Genomic DNA, 23,510 nt, shown 5'->3' with positions numbered 1-23,510 from the left:
GTGGTCCAAAAATGTATTCCACGCAAAGAGAGCCTATATTGGATTGAGTGTTTGGCCGAGCTTCTCCTCTAACTTGTGAACGACCTACAAGTTGTATGTTCCCTCCGAAGAACAGATGGTTTTTTACGAGGAGCTTTTTCATGGCAGAAATACACTCGGAGGTTTTGCCATTGACTTCCGAGGGGTAACCGTTATTAGAAAAAACTTTTTCTTTCAATATGGTTTCATGCCCCTTGTTTCGACCCCATGTACTTCCGAGTGGTAGTCACGCATCGATCCATTCGGTTATGATGGCCGCCACCAAATCACTCAACATAAAAATGCCAGTGCACGTTCGTCCTGGTCACTCAACTGAATAAATGTCGCTACGGTAAGGGAAAGTATTAGGGAACATCGCATTGCGGTTAGAAATACGCTTACAGTCAACTAATTGCGATTTCGAGATATGTTAACGACTTGGTTTCCTTTTGTTAATTTACGATATGTGATTACCACAAGGTGATGCGATATGCCGCACCACCAACGAAACAATCAATTCCCGGGAAGAATAATTCGCAATATTCTGTAGCAATTTGGTGGCTAAGATCGGCCCATTTAACTATTTTCTGTAGGACCAGCTCAAAGATAAACCAGAAACATATGAAGCTTTAAAATATCCAATTATAGGTATATATCTGAAGTGTGCATGCGGGGGATACCTACTAAATACTTACTCAATACACAGTCACCAAATTCCCATTCAAAATGTGTTTAATTTGACATTATATACGGCGGCCGCCGTAGCCGAATGGGTTGGTGCGTGATTACCATTCGGAATTCACAGATAGAACGTTGGTTCGAATCTCGGTGAAACCAAAATTAATAAAAAAAAAAAACATTTTTCTAATAGCGGTCGCCCCTCGGCAGGCAATGGCAAACCTCCGAGTGTATTTCTGCCATGAAAAAGCTCCTCATAAAAATATCTGCCGCTCGGAGTCGGCTTGAAACTGTAGGTCCCTCCATTTGTGGAACAACATCAAGACGCACACCACAAATAAGAGGAGGAGCTCGGCCAAACACCCAAAAAGGGTATACGCGCCAATTATATATATATATATACATATATATCTAAAGTATATAATTTTCTTTAACTCCGGTTGAAGCTATGGCCAATTTAAAATTAAACTAACTAAAATTAACTTAACTCGAAGCAGCAACTTTCAAACGCAAAAAGCCGTAGTGAGCTTCTGCGCCCACGGTCACTTTGTACAAGAAAGATTCTTTTTCCTTTACTTTACAACTTTTACGTTGTTAAACACTCTGCAAATAGCCGCAACGCAATTGGCGAAGTGGTACGAAATCGGTGAAATAGTAGCCAGTGCTTGTTTAAAGCTTCCCTGCAGGGGTTGTATGTTATTAGCGACTTCTGCTGACGTTATCAATGACGCTGGCGTAAATTTTATGACTAGTAAATATTTGAGTTTTCCAGTGCCGTTCTACTGAGCCGGCTTACTTTGAGAATTGCCATTTCAGTTGTTATTCGTGTGTTGTGCTAGGATGTAAGTACATTTTTATATAATTTTAGTTCCTCAATTGTAAAAGCATGCGGTTGTGTTTATAATTTTGTAAAAAAAGGTGAAAAGAGTGTATTGAATAGTTTTACTAGTTAGTAATGCGAAGTAACATGATTACATTTTTGCTTATCCTCTAGTGAACCCAAGCGAGAGAGAAATATGTATGCACGTACATATGTATATTACGCATGTGTGTAAGCGCGCGAGTATGCTTTGTGTCCATAATTCACAAGTAGCATGTAATTTTAATTTCCGTCGCTCGCGACTGCTAAATTAATGCTGTTGTTATTTTTGTTGTTCAACTATTGATGTCACAACTGCAACACTAAGCGCTCAATTGCAATTAGTTTCAAAATTGTTATTTTTATTCACGGAAATTGGCAGCGACAGCCAACAGTCGTCGGGTGTGCATTATGCTTTCTGTTTATCACGCCATTTCTCTACCTTTCGATTTAGTCGTGCAAACAAGAGAATACGTTTGTCGTCTGTTTGTTGCGCTCTTGCCAGCATTATGCACACAGATGTCCATCAAGGTCAATGTTAAGGCTGAGGTGACGAAAAAGCGGATATAGTGCTTTCCGACTAGTCAGCTGAGCGCCAACGTAGAATTCATCAAACAAAGTTCGTTAAATATCGTCAAATACGTAAAGCAATATTTAAAATTTCGGTCATAGAATGAAATTCTACAGCGTATAAAATTGTTTAGTACCCTAAGAAAAATATGATTTTACTTGTATCGAGTAAATAGTATTTTCGCACATAACTCTGTTGAGTAGAAGCCAAACTTCCGATTTACAGTTTGGAATATAAACACGCTAGAGTGACCTTAGTTACTCTTTCTGACCTATTTTTTAGCTCTGCTTATTTCCAACCACTAACAAATATTCAATTTGATTGAAAGCCTGCCATATTTCGATTCTGGTCGGATAATAGTCCTAGCGTACCGGTTAAATACTATTGTGCAACGTTTCAAATATTGTATCCATCGGTTAGCTCGGGGGAAAAATGCATGTTTTAAGAACATTTTCGGCAACACAGATAATGAAATTTTATTGAGTAGATTTTGATATGTATAATAATGCAACATTTGAAAAATACTTTCCTGACTTTTCGCAAAATATTGAACAGAAATCCGAACAGAAATCAAATATGTATTGATAGAATCGCGGAGCGGCTTTGAAAATATTTGTGTTGAAATCTAATATAAAATAATCATAGTGCATTTGTTAAAGGAGATGCTTCTCAGGTATATACGTATGTAGGTAGAATTTTTTTTTCAAGTTTAAAATTTTTGAGATCAGAAGCTAAAAAAGGTGTTCTTTAAAAAAAATCGAATTATTTGTTACATACGATTAATACTTATTAATAATGCAGCACCGGTGCCGAATGGGTTGGTGCGTGATTACTATTCAGGAATCCGTCGTTTCGAATCTTCGTGCGTGAAACGCCACAATGATAGAAAAAGTTGTTTCTAATAGCAGTCGCCCTTCGGCAGGCAATGGCAAACCTCCGTGTGCGTTGCTGCCATGAAAAAGCTCCGCATAAAAAACCATTTGCTGGAGTTGGCTTAAAATGGAAGACCCCTCCATTTGTGGAAAATATCCAAACGCACACCACAAAAAGGAGGAGGAGCTCGGCTAAACACCCAAAATGAGTGTAAGCGCCAATTATATATACTTATATATCTAAAAAACAGCACTCGATGAGTCAGTAGAGTTTGAGTTATGGCGTAAACGGACTTCAAAAATTATAATTTTCACAAAAATCCTTTAAAGTCGAGCTATGGAAGAAACGGACACTCAAATAAATATAAATAACTTCGTCAATTTTGTAACGCTAAACTTTTGTCCCAATATTCTTGAGATACTACGTATTCATAAAAAAAATAAATATATAAAATAAATGCAAAACAAACTTTAAATACCGGCAATTATTATGCCCCTATGAGATATAGGGCATATAGCTTTCCAATAGCAGCGATCAAATTTATAAATTTTGTTTTGGATACATTTGTATTTACATAACGTCGGAAGCAACGAACGGCCTCGACTCCTTTGATTTCTACCTTTCGCTCAACTTAGAATTTACAAATTTATTTTCATTATCTGCGCTTCTTCATTTTTTGGCAGTGAAATAACCAAACAATGCGCCAGCCGCCCACCAGCTCCCACAACACAACGTTGCTCTCTTTTCTTTGAATGAGAATGTTGCTCAGAGCTTATCACTCTGAAAGCACTTTACTGTCACGCATGTTCCGAATGCCGAACCTCTCTCTAGCGGTCATACATTTCCTTTTCAACGATTATATTGTATGTACTTATACATACATATGTATGTATATATATTATTCTTGTTTTATACGTTTTGCCTCTAATTTCCATATTTTTTATATTCCCTATTTTCATTTCAATATTCAGTTCTTCACTGTCTAGCTAGTGGTGAGGAAGTCATCTATAACCAGTGTTCAATTAAAACCTGTTATTCCTACTCCTTATGTAGATTAATATTATATTAGAGTTTTTAAAATATCATAGTGAAAATAGTGAATAGAAAACAATAATAAGATGGCTTCCACTGCACCACCAGCATCAGTACCCCCACCACCACCGCCTCCATCGTCAGCCCCCACTGCTGGCAAAGGATTTCCTAGCAAAATATACAATGCCTTAATTGGCTCAGTGGACAAGCATGTCCCAGAAAAGTTGCGGCCACTGTGGCAGCATCCAGCTGGTGAGTAAAATTGTTGTATGCTGATATTTATTATTTAAATTTAGACTAAATTTTGTTTTATAATTTATATAGGGCCTAAAACTGTTTTCTTCTGGGCGCCACTTTTCAAATGGGTAAGTTTGGCATTAATGCCTCTGCAAATCAGGCGCAAAGGGCTTATATAAGCTGTAGAAAAGTAAAAAGATATATATGACGTATGTTTGTATACAGTTACGCAAAAGCAAAAACATCACCAACTGCTAATTAACTAAGCAGTTCTTCTCAAATTCATTATTTGCCATGCAATTGATGTTCTAAGTACGTCGAAATTAGATCTGGATGACACACTTGTATGCATAATGCATAACGTCGTCGCTATTTAGTGTATTATTAAAACGTCTCGAAAGCTTTGCGTTAGATTAGGACATTCTGAAATACCTATTGTACTATATATTGGCCAATTATCTAACGAATTTTCACGCTGTCATAATTGATAAAGAAGTGACAACAGAATCAACCGCCGTCTGACCCATTCCCCGCCAATCCCCCTTATTAATGCTTATCAGGAGAAATAAGCGTGCTCGTATGGTGATTATTACGTTTATTATAGCCAGATATTTCTATTGTAGAGTACCTTAGTCTGTTAATCTGTTACTGTCAATTACTACCAGTTGTACTCCTATGAAAGCGGTTTGGTTTTGATGAAAAATGTGCCATTATTATTAGAAAATAGTAGAAAATATTTTATACAATGTAATGTCGACGGTCGCCATAGCGAGAATGGAATGGTGCGTGACTAACATTCGAAGGTGAACCGGTTCGAATCTCCGTGAAACAAATAATAGAAAAAGTTTTTTCTAATAGCGGTGGCCCCTCGGTAGACAATGGCAAACCTTCGATTATATTGTATTTCTGCCATAAAAAGGCTCCTTATAAAAAACCTAGCAGAAGTGTGCGCGCCAATTATTTACATATTTATTTTTTAATGCCCATTGCTTCTATGCATCATTTACATTTTCCCATATCTCGGGGAATCTGTGAACGCTTCCTCATCGATCTATTTTCCACATTTATGTAAGAAATTAAGCGCTGGTCTGCAAGTAAGCGTCCTACAGAAGAAAACCAGTGGTAATCAAATGAATGTAAGTCTTTTTGCTTTGACACGATTTGCTCGTTGTGATAGTGTATTGTCATCTAAGAACATCGCTTTGGAATAGAATAGAATAATTGCAGGTTTGCATTTCGATCTAAAGGTGTTTTGTGCTAACTACGCATCACAACACTTCATCCAAAGTTCAGTAAGCCTGACATTGAACTTCGTTGGGCTGAAGGCTGCGTGCCTTTCTTCAGGGTATACAATACCGAAATATCTACTGTTTCTTCTCGTTATAGCGTCACATTCGAGAAGATGTGGGGTTTCCCGGGAGTGATGGCAAAAACCACAGGAGTCGGTGGAGCATTTCCCGAGCCTATGTGAGCATATGACTGCGCAATCTTCAGTGACCTGTGAGAATGCCAATGAGCATTCTTAGTTTGTCTCTAGGGAGGCTTATGAGATGACTAAATCTCTTTTGATTGCATGATGGTATGTTGTCCATTGCATTGAAAGTAGCGAGGTAGTACTAGCAAGACCGTATCCTTTCCAACCAATTAATCAGCGGTATCATTTCGAGATATTCCCTTGTGCCCTGGGACTGATATGAGCCTGATGCGATTGTGCATTCCCAGCAAATTAAGTTTCTCTATGCACTCCAGAACTTAACCTCGCAGGGAAAGAAGGCCTTGAGTGCATCCTGACCGTCGCTCAGATTGGCAATCGCTAGTTCCGGAGTTTCCTTTCTAAATCGACCTCTGCACAGGAACAGATGGCATCCACTCCCGCTATGCTTAAAAAACTACCCATCGGCATAACCAGCTTTTGTTTGGGGACCATAGATCGCAGCGCCTATGTCTACCGGTGTCGTCTAGCCCTATGTATATCTTGTGGATTTCTTCCAATGGTACTCTAATTTGCCTTAATATCCAGTTTAATTCTGAATCTGTTCTCAAACACTATTCTTTTCGTGATATAATGTCTGGGGAGTTTGGTAGTTCAACGATTCTATGCTTTTGGATGTAGTCGTAAATTGTTGTGTAGGATGTAAATTGTTGTCGGCGGCGTTTACTTATAATAGAAGCTCATCAAAGATTACAAAAACACGAAAACCACCTCTGACGTATCTCGTAACTTATATGCACAAAGCTCATACTTGTTTGGTTTCAGCAGTTCCCACGGATCCTAAAATCCATTCAAAATTTTTAAACATTTAAAATCTTTAAGATATTCCATTAATAATAGTTGGGTATTAGTGGCCTTTTTTGTATATAAGAAAGATGTAAAACCATTTACCCGAATAAATCCCATTTTTTCGAAATTTCAAACTAAAATTTCTACATTAGGGACTTAACTATATTATTCATAATAATAATTTTCATTCAGCCGATTAGCTTCAAACTCGAAGCAATTTTAAGCCTTTTGCCAAAAAATTTCTAGTTCTTAAAATTCTTGATAGAAATGTTTGATAACAGAAGGCATGAAAAGTTAAGAAACATTTCAAAGAGATTAAGTTATCTTTAAAAAGGAAATAATGCAGATAAAACTATTGTATTATTGATTCATAAATTTTGTATTCACTTTATGGATTATAATCACAACGCCAAACAGATAATAACGGCTCGAGTGATTGGCGCCTGAGCAATACATACATACATATGTACCTTATAATCAAACATAAAAGTATTTAGACCACAAACATAAATTATATTATTTAGGTCAAACTTATTCTCCAATTGGTGGTGTATGTGTTTAAATATTTACTCAAATATTGGGGTTACAACAGTTTCATGTCCGAACGACAGCTAATTTTTTACGATAGTTGTGGGCTTCGAGAATATGGATATGAAAAATCAAATTATAAAAGTTTTTTTCCGATTGCGGTTGCTCTTAAAAGGCATTGTGTAACCCCAGAGTGCAGAATATACTTCTTGAATGTAGCGCTATAGCGCGGAGAAGAAAGGCACATACACTCAATCCAACCCAGCTATATCCTGAGATTAATAAGGGAACTTGGTCTGGATGAGGTACTCGGATGAGCAGAGGGCATAAAAGACCATGAGGTCCAAGTGCAAACCTCTAAATAATCTATCTACCCCAGAGTTCATTTCTATTATTTTTTTTATTTTTTATTTCCCTTTTTAAATTACAATCTGTTAAATTTAAACAATAAGTAATTATTTTTAAAGTAGTATTGGAATTCTTTGTTCTCTAACCAATGCTAGATAAACATTGAATTTTGCTTCAGATTATGCTACATTATATTATATTATTTTGTAAGTGTTATATTAATTATTATTATTTTTTTCTTTATTGTTTTGTTAAATTGTGAGTTCTGTTGGAGTTAATCGTTTTAATCTTCGTTTTCCCGCTTTCTCCGATTGTAGTAGTTTGCGCATTTGTTCTTTTTGATTATTTGTTAGTTGTTGTTGTTGTTTTAACAGCATAGGTAGACCTGTCAGTGTAGGCATATCATCGGTCATCTTCGTCTAGCTCATCTAGGGGTAGGCCCAGGAAGCATGCTGTTTCGACAGGTTGGGTCTCCCTCTGGGGGTTAGATGAGTCGGTTTGAGGGGGCATGTGAAGAGGTGGTTAGTGTCGTGTGGGGTACCTTGTCGGGGTCGATTCTGGATATGTAGGAGTTTAACCTGCTACAGTATCCAGAACGTAGTTGTGCCAGTGTTACACGAGTCTCACGGGGAAGCTGGAGCTCTTCGTCTGGAATAGGTGGTGGTTGGACTCCGATTACGGCATTCACAGGACGGGAGTTCATGAAGGTGGTAACGGTCTCCCGGTGGATGTCGTTTATTGACCGTCTAAATACTGTCCGGTCCAGTAGGTTGCGGTCAGTTTTGTCCTGGATTTCGTCAGCGTAGTCTAAGAGGTGTCTCCTGATGTGCCTGGGAGGCGGCTCAGGCTCAAGCAGGTGTCTACAGGGGTGAAACCTGCGGTAACATCCAAGCAGGAAATGCTTGTTGAGCATTCCCATGGCAGCCGGTTCTACGTACCGGAATGACTCGGGTTTTTCCCGACCAAGGGCTGCCGCCCCAGTATACTAGCCCTGTCTAGTGAACCGCATATGATTTGTTAGTCGTTGTATATGCTTGATGCTGTATTTTCTAATTGTGTCATCTATTGTTTCGATATTGAGGTCGCTGTGGATCACGTAGTTAGGTATATACCAGCCAGCTTTTGTTATTGTTCGAAGTATTTTAGATTGGGTCCTTTGAATTATTTTGATATTGCATTTTTTTGCTGTGCCCCAGATTTCTATCCCATATTTCCAAATGGGTGAGATTATAGATTTATATATCACTACTTTGTTGTTAAGACTTAGTTTTGAATTTTTAGCCAACAGCCAGTACAGTTGTCTGAATTTGTTTTTGATTTCATTTCGCTTGTTTTCTATATGTCGTTTCCAATTTAGTTTTTCATCTATAGTTATGCCAAGGTACTTTGCACTAGGGTGGATTTTTATTAGTTTACCGTTTTATCTTTGTTTACCTCTATTCCCCATTTATCGAGCCATGATACAGTGTCATTTATTGTTTGTTGAAGAATGTCAGTAGCTTTTTTTTCTATTTTGTCTGATGCCATTAAAACCGTGTCATCCGCGAATGTGGCTATCATGCAATTTTTTGTTGTTGGGATCGGTATATCTGCTGTAAATATCAGGTACAATAGAGGGCCTAGGACACTACCTTGGGGCACACCTGCTGTCATTTGCATCATGCTTGAGCATTCGTCTTCAAACTTTATAAAAAAATGTCGATTTTCCTGTTAACTTTTGAGAATGGTGAAGTGATTCCGTGGCAATATTTCGCTTAGCTTGTGCAGTAGTCCTTAATGCCACACCCTGTCACAAGCTTTTGCAATATCTAGGTGGACAGCTATGCAGAACCTTTTATTATCCATATCATCTAGTATTTTGTTTATAACTCTGTGGACTTGTTGCACAATTGAATGCTGTCGTCTAAATCCAAATTGATGGCTTGGTATTATCTTTTTTTCTATCAGAATTTCGTCTAATCTGGCAAAGCATATTTTTTCAAATACTTTTGAAAGAATGGGCAAGAGACTAATGGGGCGATATGATGTCGTTTCTGATGCATTTTTACCTGGTTTGGGGATTGCCGTTATTTGTGCAACTTTCCAGAGGCGTGGGAAGCATTGTGCCCTTAAGATGCTGTTGAATATTTGTCGTATATATGTGATTGCTACATCAGGTAGTTCTTTTAGTATTTAACCATTTATTAGATCGTAGCCCGGTGCTTTTTTACTGTTCAGATTTTTCAAATGATATTTGATTTCTGCTGAGGTTGTCATTTTCATTTTCTTTTCTGGGTTACTCGTATTTACATTTTGTTCAATGTGCTGATTGTCTTTTTCGTTTGAGAATATTGTTTTAAAGTGTTCAGCTAGTGTGTTTGCCTTCTCTTTATTGGTCTTTGCCCAAGTTCCGTGTTGTGTTTTGATGGAAGGTTTATGTGGAACTGCTTTGACTAAGTTTTTAGTTGCTTTCCATAGAGAATAATTGTTAACTGCCGTCGCCCCCAAGTTATGTATGTAATTCTGAAGCTTTTTATCTTGGTGTTGTTTTAATAATGCTTTTAATTCAGTTGTTGATTTGTTAAGTTTTGCCTTATCTTCGCGATGTTTAGTAGTTTGCCACATTTTACGGAGTTTTCTTTTTTGTTGTATTTTTTCTTTAATATGTATTTGAATAGACTCTTTTTGTAGAATTTTTATAGTTGGTGTCGAAAGGGTGAGGGCTTTGATGATGGAATCGTTCAAAAAGCTATTGCTGAGTCAATTTCGTTTTCCGTTTTAATGAAATATTTATAGTCAATTGTGCTTCCACACTTTGTCGAAAATAATTCCAGTCTGTTTTATTATTATATAGTCCTGCAAAAGTTTGTTGGTGTAGATTTCCAAGAATTGTCATGAGGAGTGGTGAATGATCCGACGATAGCTCCAAACATGACTTAATGGTCAGATGGGTTTGGGGAATATTTTTAACAATATATAAATCAATTAAATCTGGTTGTTTTTTGATATCTGTAGGCCAGTATGTCGGCTCTCCGGTGCTTATGAAATGTCCATTGTTTTCTCTTATAGCGTCTAATAATTTTCGGCCTTTAGAAGTTGTTACGAGTAACCTTGATCCCCAAATAGAATTTTTCGCATTGTAGTCACCTCCAACGATGTATCGACTTCCTAGACTGTTTAAATAGGCCAGGTATTGATCTTTTGTGTTATTGAATTTTGGCGGACAGTATACTGCTGATATTGTTAATGGTCCATTTGAGCTGTTTATTGAAACTGTCATTGCTTGTATGTTATTTTTACTATAACCATCAAGTTCGTGGTATTTAATTATTTTTTTGATGATTATTGCAGTTCCTCCGTGAGCCTTGCTATCTGGGTGATTTGTGTAGTGTATGTTGTAATTAGGTATATTTACAAAAGTTTTGTGAGTTGCATGAGTCTCGGATATTAGCATAATATCAATTGCTTTATCCAGAATAAAAGCATTAAGTTCTAATTCGTGGCGCGTAAGTCCGTGTGTTCCAAATTGCAATTTTTATTTTACTTAGTGCGTCCATCTAGCTTCGATACAAGTATAGTTACAATGTTCATCATGGTGGCCATTCGTGTCATCAATTGTTTCATCAAAGTTTTAAGTTCAGTTAAATCATCGTTACTTGATGTGGTAGTATTAGGTTTGTTTAATTCATTTGTTAATGTTTTCGTTGATGTTGCTTCTGCATAAGAAACGCCTGGTATAAGGGTTTGATTTGTATTTGTGCCAAGATTTTTCTGTTGATGTTCATTATTGCTTTGTTCTTGTGTAGCGTGAATTTCTTTTTTGCGTAGTGTCGGATATCTTTGTATTTGGAGTTTTTTGTAGATTTCACAGCCTCTATAATTAGCTGTATGGTTTTTGCCACAAAGAGCACATTTAATTTGGTCTGTTTCCACTTTGTTCTTAATTTTACACATATTTGTCTTGTGTTTGCTAGCACATTTTACGCAGACTGGATCTACCATACAGTCATTTTTTGTATGTCCGTATCTCTGACAGTTTTCACATTGAGGAATTGTTCTTTTTTGGCGCGGTGGCTCAAAACTAATTTTACAGTGGAGTAGATGAGTTATACTGTATATGTCTTTATTGTTTTCATTTAATTTTAGTTCAATTGAAAATAGTGACAGAGGTTGTTTTATTCCTGAAGCGTTTTTAATTTGTATGTTGTGAATATTTGTTGTTTCATGACCTAGATCAAAAAGTTCATTTTTTATGTCTTCGATAGGAGTCGAGTGATGCATCTGTCGTAAAAATACTCTAAACCCTTGTTGCTCTTTTGTTCTAAATGTATAAAATTTTGTTTTTTTTTTGTTTTAGTAAGTCTATTATTTTTGTATAATGTGTTGTTTCTTTCGGTTTTATTTTAATTTCGTTTCGGCTAAGAACTTTAATTTCAAATTTAGTATTTGACAGGGAATTTAAAGCATTTGTTAGAGTACATACATTTTCCACATTTTGTACATACATATATTGGTGGAAGTTTTTGTGCACGCTGCGTACCTGGATCTTTTTCTACTGGGTTGCTTTCTGGCTTATTGATATTTGGTTCGTTGTCTACATCCAAGAGATCGAACCTATTTGATGAAGCTGGATTGCCTAACCAATACTTTTGTAGAGTTGTTTGTGTAGAGCTTTGCATTTTATTCTTTTGTTTTTTCTGTTTGGCGATTGCTTATCGCGGTTTCTCTTTAACTGTGATTGCACAAAGTCTTTTTAACACACTTTTATTAGGACGGGTTGTATGTATGTATGTATGTATGTAGGTATGTATGTATGTATGTATGTAACGGAATCTTTGAGCTTAATTTTCACTGGCTTCTAAACATCTGATCGACTTGAAATTTTGCACACCTATCAAGGACCGATGACAATGCAATAATTTGATAAAAATTTTCCATTATCCTTATTGGGATTGCCAGGATTAATATTTTCTTTTTTTACCTGTGGGCAAAAAGTAAGGTGAATTTGGTTGTAAAATGAAAAATCGTCATTTATTCTTGTAAATCAATTTCATCCCCTTCAAAATAATGCCCTCTCGATGAAATACACTTATGCCAACGAGTTTTCCAATCCCCGAAACATGCCAAATAGTCCATTTCCGGTGGGTCTGGTCTCTTGAGTTTTGGGAATAGCCAGAAGTCACACGGAGCCAAATCAGGCGAATACGGTGGTTGCGGAACGATATGCGTGGAATTTTTGGCGAAATAGTCACGAAGAACAAGTGCAGTGTGAGACATGTGAGATAAATTTTCCATTATCCTTATTAGGATTGCCAGGATTAATATTTTATTTTTTTAACACACTTTTATTAGCTCGGGTTGTATGTATGAATGACTGTAACGGAATTTTGAGCTTAATTTTCACTGGCTTCTAAAAATCTGATCGACTCGGAACACACAACATAGATGACTAGATGGGAAACTCTTTTTCTCGTGAGAGCGCTGAAAAATGTGCATTTTTATAACATTTGCCAATATTGCCATACCGGTAGAAACATGAATTGGGTATTTTTTTAAACAAAAATTGGGAATTTTTAGTTTCCACACCACCATTGAGGTTAGTATTTAGTGTGCGGTTGTGTAATAGTATATTACTCGTAAACACCTACATATACTAAAAATAAAAAATAGTTAAAAAAAAACTAAAAAACACGCTTTTTTGCTAATCGAACTAAAAAGTAGAAAATAAAAATAGTTTAAAAAAACTAAAAAACACGCTTTTATTGCTGATCGAACTAAAAAGTAGAAAATAAATTTTAATGACAAAGGGACCTATAATGAAGTAATAGCAAATCGAAGGATCAGTTATAGTCAACTACCCCAGAACAGAATTATAACAAAAAATAAGATACCAATAGAATAATTCAAATTAGAGTTAAAAGCGTGGGATGCATTTTGCTTCACTTTCATAACCCTCTGTACATAGGTAGTTGCCAATAGAATGATTGTAATATTTACTATATCAAGCATCCCACGCTTTTAACTCTAATTTGAATTACTCTATTTGTATCTTAATTTTTGTTATAATTCTGTTCTGAGGTAGTTGACTATGACTGATCCTTCGATTTGCTATTACTTCATTATAGGTCCCTTTGTCATTAAAATTTATTTTCTACTTTTTAGTTCGATCAGCAATAAAATCGTGTTTTTTAGTTTTTTTAAACTATTTTTATTTTCATTTTGTATTTGCATTTTTGTATTGTGCGTTGCTGGTGATGACGATGCGATCAGTGTAGTTGGTGCGCTACATTCAGCACTACATGTTCCGGTTTGGATGAGAGTTGAAGGTGTATGGATTGGGTCAGCAGAAATGGATGAAGTTGTTGTTGTTGTTGAACTTAGAGCTGTTGCTGATGTGGTGACAATGGAGTAGTGAGTACTTGTTGCTGTCGTGCATGATGTTACTGCTGTTTTTCGCGGATAGTTGTAGGGCGCCAAAGCAGTCTTTATTGCCGGACTCTCCAATTGATGATGATTAGCTGTTAACGCTATTGGTGTTTTGCATTGATCACTCCACGATAGCGGTATTGTTGTTTCTCTTATTTTAACCATAGTTTCTCTTGTTTCTACATGTACATTATTATCAGAGTAAGTTGAGCACTGATTTGATTTTGTTGTTTGCACGGTAGATAGCGGTATACTCCGTTCACGCGGTGGAGTGCGCTCTACTGGCATTTTAATTTTGTTTATATCGTTGTTTTTTATTTTTATATTATTTTTTTTACTTATGTTTGTTGTGTGTTTTTTTTAATAACAATACTAGGTTGTGTTTAGCACGTTAAAGCGTCTATTTCGCAAAATAAGGATTTTTAAATTTAGGGACTTACCACTTTAAGGAGATTGCACTCGAGAGCGAGGTGTTAACACGTCCGAACATGATAAATTCCACGTCCGAACATGAAGACGTTTCTCATCAAAATCAGCAATTCGCTTTGAACCAGTTGATGTCCTTGAGTTGCTCTGAAGTCGCTTATTCTCCTTGTTTTCGTTGCAGCTCATCCAACAACTTCATTGATATTAAAACAGCGATTTCGCCTGTTCTCCAATTAGGTAGTGTATTGGTGAAGAATATACGGCGGCAATTCCGTCCATTTTCAAGCAATACTTATACGACTATATTTAGCGATCTTTTCTAAGCTCACTTCATTTAAATTTTGCAGGAGCTACGTCCTTTTCCCTCTCTCACCAGCGATTTGCTTTTATTAGAAGCTGGCTATTAATTTTAAGTAGTGCGCGCCACTTAATTTGCCTTAAGGCCGTAAATGCAGCGTTGCCGGCTCTACACCACATAAGCTAAGTAGTTACATACGATGATGTAAACCGACGCTTAGATCCAATTTTTTAGTGGGCAGGTGGATTTAGGTGAACCGATTTTTAGAGGTGTGACCAAGATCAGACAGTTAACCGGCTCTCAGCAAATTTGAAAGAATCAGCTGATTGGTTGATATAACAGGGGTCATGACAACAGTTTGTTTACAAACAAATTGAGATTGTATTGATGATAAACGAAAAAAAATTAACACATTCTCCTCTTATGATACTTTGAGATTAAAACTAAACAAACTAATGCAAACGAAGTGCCGTGTGTTAAATTTTTAAAACACAATGACTGATGGGCTCTTACGACAGGGCGAATTCAGAAGGCGCAATCTTCTTCTCTATTACTCTTGCTGACATCTGGATGGAAAGAAAAAATAAATCATGAATGAATTTTTCGCCGTAGATATGGCTTACGTCAAAATGATATACTTAGTTTGTATGTATTGGTATGTTTACATTCGTATTGTATTGTATTTTGACTTGATGCTTGTACCAAAGGCAACAACCAATTAAATGTAGGGTTTTACTTATATGTGGTTGCTGTCACTTATAATAAATTCGCCTTGTACCAAGCCAAGCCATTCACTGAATTTTCTCAAGCATGCAGCCGAAGTTACTGGCACAATTTTGTTTTTTACCAAAGCGGATGGCCAAACCTGGTAATCTATCAACCTTGTTATTTTAACGGTGGTGAATTCTTAAACTGAGTGTAACTCTGCAAAAATGAACGTTTAAACTTAGTTGAGCGGGAACGCAGAGTTAAACTCGCGATGAAAATTAAGATCTAATATTATATATTCGTTATCTGAATACGTACTTCTTATATTCTTAAGTCTTCCTTCAACATATCTTCACCAAGCTATTTTCTTTAACTAATACTTGTCTTTCCTTTTTTCCAGACGCTTGTCATTGCTGGTCTTAGTGACTTGGCGCGACCGGCCGAGAGTCTTTCGGTACCACAATGTGCCGCCCTCGCAGCGACCGGTATCATCTGGTCGCGTTACTCGCTGGTCATCGTTCCCAAAAACTACAGTCTGTTCTCTGTCAATTTATTCGTTGGCTTGACACAGATCATTCAACTGAGTCGCGCCTACATGCACCAAATGGAAAAGAACAAATTGGCAGCCACCGAAGGGCAACAACCAGCTATTGCTGCTGCTGCTACTACAGCTGAAAAGAAAACTGAGTTGTAATTGACCAAAGCAGCTCGATTTGTACATACATATGTATATAATATTCAAGTGTATATAATGTGAATATGAATCGGTCGCAAGCTTACTATTTCATATAATTAGCGGTAAGTGGTTTCCTTGGCTTAACAATTTCTACAAAGTGATTAATGTCTGTTTTTGTTTTTGTATTTTAATTGCAGATAATTTTTCGACTTTTGTTGTTAATGAGCAGACGAACAAAATCCCATATGTACATACGTACTCAAATTATAAAAAGCGAGCGGAAAAATATTACACGTCAAACGTCGGCAATAAAAAAATAACAAAGATAAAATAGACAAGTTATGTATTGTATAAAAAATTGGTATAATTTGAGGTTGAAAATACCCTGCAGGGAAAATACTCGCTAGTACCGAACTATGTAGTTCGCGTTCGTTATCTTACCCATATAAGCAACTGAATATCATTAAACGGTACAAGCAAACCAGTTTTAAATATTTTCTCATAATGAATATTTATTAACAAATTTACTCTTTATAAAATTAAATTGGAACATATTTAACCACCCAACCCAATTTGAACAAACTACTTCACGAGTGACTCGACGCCTGTGCTGTAATATGCCAATAGTGATAGAGTACAAGATTATATAGATAAAAGAGAAAAAATGAGCGCAACTTTGCCGTAACGCAAGTGTAGATAATGTGTGTGAAAGAACTAAGAAGAGGGTGTCAAAAAAGCGTAGTTTCAGAAACAAAAACGCAAAATGATGTTAGGTTTAGATGCATCAGTCCTTAACAAAAAATGCCAATTTGACTCAACATCAAAAAATCTAGTTGAAGCAATGAGAAAATAAAAGGGAGAGAGAGAAACACATCAAAATATATTGAAAAACAAACACAAACAAAATACAAATATTCATTGTTCTTCACATTTTGCACACAAAATGAAGCGAAGTTGCTATCACATTAACACAAGGGTGTGAGTGCTAATATAAAAATGGAAGATACTCTATATCAAATAGCTCCGGCGCACGCTCGTGCATCCATGTCCAGCAGCTTATATGTGTGCGTGTCGGGTGACACACGTACTTGCTTCGTGTCACACATACTTGTTGTCGGCTTTTGCATGATGGAAATCAAAAATTTTAGTTTTTTTTCGCTTTGCATGACCGTGTCGCAGTCTGCATGACATGCAGGAGTGTCTCAGTTTGTGCTGTATAACTGCTGCAGTTACAAGCAACAACAAACCATCTTCCGAAGACGACATATTTACGTGCGCACGCTACGAACACTCAATTCAAATTCAAAACACATATAAGCTGCTGGACATGCATGCATGAGCGCGTCCCGGAGTTAAAACATTTGCTTAAAAAAATTAATGTGTGTCCCGATACCAAAGTGATGGTCGCACTCACTGTCTACAACTACGATAAATTCTATTAAACCCTCTTTCCTTATTCTTATTGAGGCATTAATTTTATAATATATTTCAGTCTCAATCACGGGAACGCATGGAGTTTTGAGGGGTAACGTTCTCTGCTCGAAAAGGTTCGCAATTGTCAATATCGTTCAAGTCCCGAATCAGAGATCTGTTTCAGTAGCGTAAGGTTTACCTGCAGGGCACACACTTGTATATATATATACAAATATATATGAAATCAATGCCAATGGCATAAGATTGGGCTGACATATATACATACGTAGTACGTGTGTACGTGTACATAACATATAAATATATAAAAATGTAAATAATTTTCAAAAGCTCCCGCTCTTGAAACATTTGCCAGTAAAAGTGCTCAACATGTCGAAAATTTATCTTTTATATATAATAACGAAGAAATGGTGATATTATTAAGTAGTGAATTTATAATTAAAAAACATGATCATTTTTTTTTTGTCTAACTGCAAGCTGAATTAATTTTGAATTTAAATTGTCTCTAAGCTAAGAAAAATAATCAAACATACCAAAATAGAGTAGCAAAAATTGTTAAACGCACAAATTACGTACACAGAAAATATTTATGTATATAGGAAAAAAACTGTATTTGCATAATAATTTATTAATGAAAGTGAAATTTTTTTTCGTTTATGCAGATTTTTATTTTTAACTACAAGCTATTGTATTTGAATCGTTTTTTTTTTTCGTTTCTTTACTCCGATTCTCAAATGATTTAAAGCACAAGCACATATACTTTTTAATGTTTATCTCAAACAGGTTTTAAGCATAAAAAGAACTTAACAACTTCAACATATATACGTAATTATGAGAGGCTGTAAACTTGATTTATTACATAAAGCACCAACTTAGCAACTAGTTTTGATTCTGAGGTATATTATTTTAAAGTGATACAATTTACTTGTAGAGTTACAAAATGTGCACGCATACATACATACATACGTATGTAGGGCAAAAGATGTGCTTGTATGCAGTGGCGAAAGTTAAACAAAACGATTTGTATTGGTAACTTAATTTTCAATAAAGAGATTGTAAAAAGGTGTATATTGCGTACTATTTCTACAATCTACTTGCACTCGTATAGTCCTTAACTTTTCCACTGTTACATAGGTTCGCACACGAGGTAACAACATTAGGATTACAACCCCACCAAGGCTGATAGCAGTGGCGTAACTACAACATCTGGGGCCCGTGGCAAATTCTTATGATGGGGCCCTATCAATAAAAATCGTCACGTTGTACTCAGTTTGATTAAAAAAAACATTTTTTATTTCAACAGATGATTTTAATAAACAAAACAGCAATTTAATTTCAATAAGTTATTTATTAAGAAAAATCTTTTTTTCGAGATTTCCGCAAAAGTGTCTATTTTAGTTTTGACAATTATCTTTCAGCACTAGCTCACAGGAATTGAGAGAAATAACATTAATGCAATGCATACTTCAGGAAGCTGCAAGACATAAAAAAAAATTTTATTATTAATAAATCAGCAAGGTCTCTAATACACGACAATTTTTCTATTTCGTCTCTGAAGGTGGATCGAAAACTTAGAATTTCTCTACCAAATGATTCAGATATGTCTTTTTTATAAATCTCAACAAATTCTAGAGCATTTTTTAATAGATTAGTGTCATTTAAAACTTTTAACGTGGAAGGCTGTAAAACATTGAAATTTTAAACAATTTCATTCATTGGAATGAAACGCGCTTGCAGTTGGTTTATAATGATGTCCAATACTCGATAAAATATATTCACTCTGAACAAACTTTCCGCATCTTGGAGGCGCTCATCTTCGCAGAGCTCGTCAAAATGGCGTTTTACCTTCCTCTGACGAGTATTAGAAAATTCAGGGCTGAGGGACACTATTTGCTTCCATCTTCAATTTTTCAAATTCATGTCGATACCTTTCCAATACTTCTAGGCAGATTTTCAAACGTTGTACGGCATTTGAAAGATTGGTGGTTTTAGACTGAAGTGCTTTAGGGGCTGCATCGATAGTAAGTAGAATCTTACAATGGAAACCCAGTAACATAACAAAATTGTAGCTTTCGATCTTCATTTCATTCATCTGATTTGCAATTTAACAGGATTGCGCTTTTTGTACTTCAACAAACCGAACTTTTAAAGCAAAAACGGCATCATAACGTCCTGCCCATCTAGTAGGGTTTAATGTTTTCAATGTTATTAAATTTGAAGACTCACTTTCTTCATTAGATTTCAAGTTCAACTTGATAAAATATTCCATCTTTTGATACTATGCCCAAAAAAATTATAAATTTGTTGAATTGTTTCAAACAAATTTTGCATATCAATAACCTCTCTCACTGCATCCTTGAGTACTAGATTTAAATTATGAGCAGCACAGTGAACATATACGGCATTTGGCTCAACATCTTTTATGAGTTTTTGAACTCCGCCATAAGTCCCTTCATTGTGTTGGCACCATCATATCCTTGCCCTCGACACTTATTTAGAGGAATGTTTTTGTCATTTATGAATTTAATAATTTGCTTGGATATTGCTAAGGCAGTTTGATCCTTAACTTCATGAAATCCCAAAAATGTTTCTTTAATGACAAGCGCCTTAGGGATCCCATTACAATCTTTTTCTACCATACAATAACGGTACAGTTCACACATTTGATCAATTTTTGAAATATCTTGCGTTGTATCGAATATGATAGAGTAGAATGGTGCTTCATTTATTTCATTTACAAGTGCATTTTCTACTTTTAAAACCGGGACAGAAATTAGCTCATTTTGTATTTTCGGACTTAAGTATTTTATTTGGCCCTTTGGTTTATTTAACAACTCTTGCAAAATCGGATCGTATTTTCCTAATAACTCAACAATACTCAAAAAGTTTCCTTTGGATCACTGCTATCTGCGTTTTCTCTGTGGCCACGAAAGGCTAAATTACATGTTGAAAGTGTCATCAAGGAGCCTAGAAAGTACTTGTCGCCAAAAGGATTTTTCTTTTTTGATCATAGACTCTTGCTCTTCATCGAGTGTTCTATGTAGTAGCCACTATTGATACGTAAGACAGGAATCCAGATGAATTTTTGATGTCTCGTGTCTTTGTATGCCATCTACAATATATGTATTTCCAGTCGTCACATCCCTCAATCCAAACATTTTGTATATTCTTCGATGCCCGATTTGCGAATAACCAACACGGTTCACAATACGCAATCTGAAGTATTAAAGAATAGGAAAGCCATGTAAGTTCAAGCTTGACGCCAGACTTGGAAACAATATAGTAATGTTTTTCTATAAAAGATCTATTGTTACTATCTTTTAAGAAAGGGCCATTAGGTTTGCAATGTCCGTTTTCAATCACGAACATTTTCACTTGATTAGTTATATATATATAATATATAATTGGCGCGTATACCCTTTTTGGGTGTTTGGCCGAGCTCCTCCTCCTATTTGTGGTGTGCGTCTTGATGTTGCTCCACAAATGGAGGGACCTACAGTTTCAAGCCGACGGCAGATATTTTTATGAGGAGCTTTTTCATGGCAGAAATACACTCGGAGGTTTGCCATTGCCTGCCGAGGGGCGACCGCTATTAGAAAAATGTTTTTCTTAATTTTGGTGTTTCACCGAAATTCGAACCAACGTTCTCTCTCTGAATTGCGAATGTAGTCACGCACCAACCCATTCGGCTACGGCTGCCGCTTTAAAATTACCCTCATCAGTAACATATGGCGAACATCTTTTTGCCGGTACCTTGTTGTGGTTGTTCTGGTTCTGGATATCCACTGATGTTGGGTGCTGCATCTGATAACACTGGTGTACTTTTAGTAAGCTCCGGTTCTTGACTTCTGGAGCACTGCTCAATCGATTTTTTATTATCTAAGTCATCATTTTTCAAGTACTGACTAATTTTAGGTACCTTTTTATTTTTTTCTTCAGTTTGCTTCTTTCTCTTTCGTTTTTCGCTCCCACTTAAATATTTTCTGGAACTAGACATTTTAATATTTAACTTTCCCAATAAACTTTACTTTGCCACTATTTTCATATTCAATAAAATAACAAAATCAAACATACATACATACGTATCACCAATCCTCGCACAAAGAATACGCAGTCAGTGAAGCCCTCATTCCCCTAACATAGTGTGGCCAACTCACCCCCGCAGACGAAAAAAAAACTAAATGGGGAATTCCCGATTATTAATGCTCACCCGCGCTGCCAACGTTCCGCTCCAAAATATCTAGATACCAATGTATGCATTTTAAAATGAATAAGAACCTGCAATTATCGGTCATAAGTAAGTAAAATTACTTGTCACGCGTGTTTCTCTAAAAATGAATAAACATCTTTTTGTTAATTCGGTTGAAATGCTTAACGATTTATTGATTGGATTTAAAGCAGAATTTATAAAATTATACTTTTCACATAAAATAAATTACTCCTGTACGATATAAAAAAAATTCTTGAGCTCGCGGCCTGTTGGCCCGGGGCCCTCTTGGGTCGGGGGCCTGCGGCATTTGCCACCCATGCCACCCTATTGTTACGCCACTGGCTGATATATTACAAGGTTACGAAGTTTGAAATGAAAAAAGAGCATAACTCTATTGTGACGTGGATGGAAGATAGTGCAAAAGAAAATACCAAGAAAAAAGTTTTTTTTTTTTTGTAAACAAAAAGCCCAACACCTGATTCTGCCTAATTTATTGAGAGCCGAGTAGCTGAACCGCAATTTTCTGCATCCTCCTAAACGCAAGAACAGTAGAATACCAGATTGCGCCTTCCGATTTCATTGCGAAGTCATGCCCCAAAAATATACCAACAAAAGGAAGAAAAATTACTTGTTTGTGAAGAGGAAGAGTAGGCAAAAGCAAGAGGAAATTTTATGTCATTTGTGCTTTCGAAATTGAACACGCGGTGCTTCATATTCATTGTTTATTTTAAATCTTCACTTTACAATATTAACAAACATCATTGAATATTTCTTCTTCTTGATTGGCGCAATAACCGCTTAAGCGATTTTAGCCGAATTTAACAAAGCGCGACAGTCGTTTCTTTCTCGTGCTAACCAGCGCCAGTTGAACACAGCAAGTGGAGTCAAGTCCTTCTTCACCTGATCTTTTCAATGCAGTGGAGGCATTCCTCTTTCGCTACTACCACCACTTTCTTTTGTTTGTTTTTGTAATATATGCTGAATGACGTTGGCCTTGTCAAAATCGTGAAAAATAAAGTAACGATTTTCGGAAGACGCCATCGTCTCTATTCTATTCGCCTTGTCTCAATCGTGACTGTTAAAAATCTAAAAATTCAAATTTTAATCAAAGTACGCAAAAACTTCAAAGTATGCAGTTTCATAGTGAATTCAGTTTTAGTATCGGGTGTATTTTAACTGCATGAGAACTATCGATATCGATAACTATGGTTTGACACCTGAGAATGGCAATTTGTGTTGACATTTCTATTCAGTAACGCTTGGCAAGTCATCATGATGAATCGGTTTACACGCCGACAGTAAATCGGTCCTTATTTCTCTCTGAGCAAGGAGCTGCCGTACGGAGAGTGAGGATCGCTATCGCGCCATGCTGACTCAATTTTTGTATCCAGCAATTAATCAGCTAAACATCGACGACATTCCCATACAGCTCGCTTAGCAATCGATGTATTGGACTGATCGAATGGACCATAACGGATATCATATGCCAAAAATAAATATATTGAAATTATCTACCAAATTATAATAAAAAAATGCATTCCAACCATATTTCTGTTTTGTATTATCATTTTAAGTTCTCAAGCTCTTATAAAAACACACACAATAAAGTGTAAGTTTGAGGTCGCGAAAAAATCGCGTTGATTCTACGAAGGCAAGAATTTTCTTCTATATAAACATATGTTTGGAAATCTTTTATATGGAATCAGCCAAATTTTTTTTACATCAACAAGAATTTAAAGCCACTTGAAACTTACACTTTGTTATGCTAATATTGAATAAGCTATAAAACTGCATATAGAAATGTTTCTTGACCTATTATGAAGAGTGGTCGCCGAGTCGCGGTAAAACTATTTAACGCTAATCATAACATATGCCCCATCGCCCTGGTAACAAAAAGTTTTCTGGTCGAAAAAATATCTTTTTTTAGTGGC

The 23,510-nt window shown here is 36.1% G+C and overlaps 1 protein-coding gene across 1 annotated transcript; it reads left to right on the top strand.

Moving 5' to 3' along the window:
• The first annotated feature begins 1,483 nt into the window (after positions 1–1,483).
• Positions 1,484–18,437, top strand: LOC129236273 (mitochondrial pyruvate carrier 2-like). Its single transcript, XM_054870562.1, has 5 exons — positions 1,484–1,538; positions 3,971–4,283; positions 4,356–4,396; positions 15,663–16,060; positions 16,136–18,437. The coding sequence occupies exons 2-4, from the start codon at positions 4,118–4,120 to the stop codon at positions 15,954–15,956; spliced, it is 501 nt and encodes a 166-aa protein (XP_054726537.1). The 5' UTR covers positions 1,484–1,538; positions 3,971–4,117; the 3' UTR covers positions 15,957–16,060; positions 16,136–18,437.
• The last annotated feature ends 5,073 nt before the right edge of the window (positions 18,438–23,510 follow it).

The sequence above is a fragment of the Anastrepha obliqua genome, chromosome 1 (genome assembly GCF_027943255.1).
Source record: "Anastrepha obliqua isolate idAnaObli1 chromosome 1, idAnaObli1_1.0, whole genome shotgun sequence".
Classification (NCBI taxonomy): domain Eukaryota; kingdom Metazoa; phylum Arthropoda; class Insecta; order Diptera; family Tephritidae; genus Anastrepha; species Anastrepha obliqua.
This window is presented reverse-complemented; position numbering and strand designations above follow the sequence as displayed.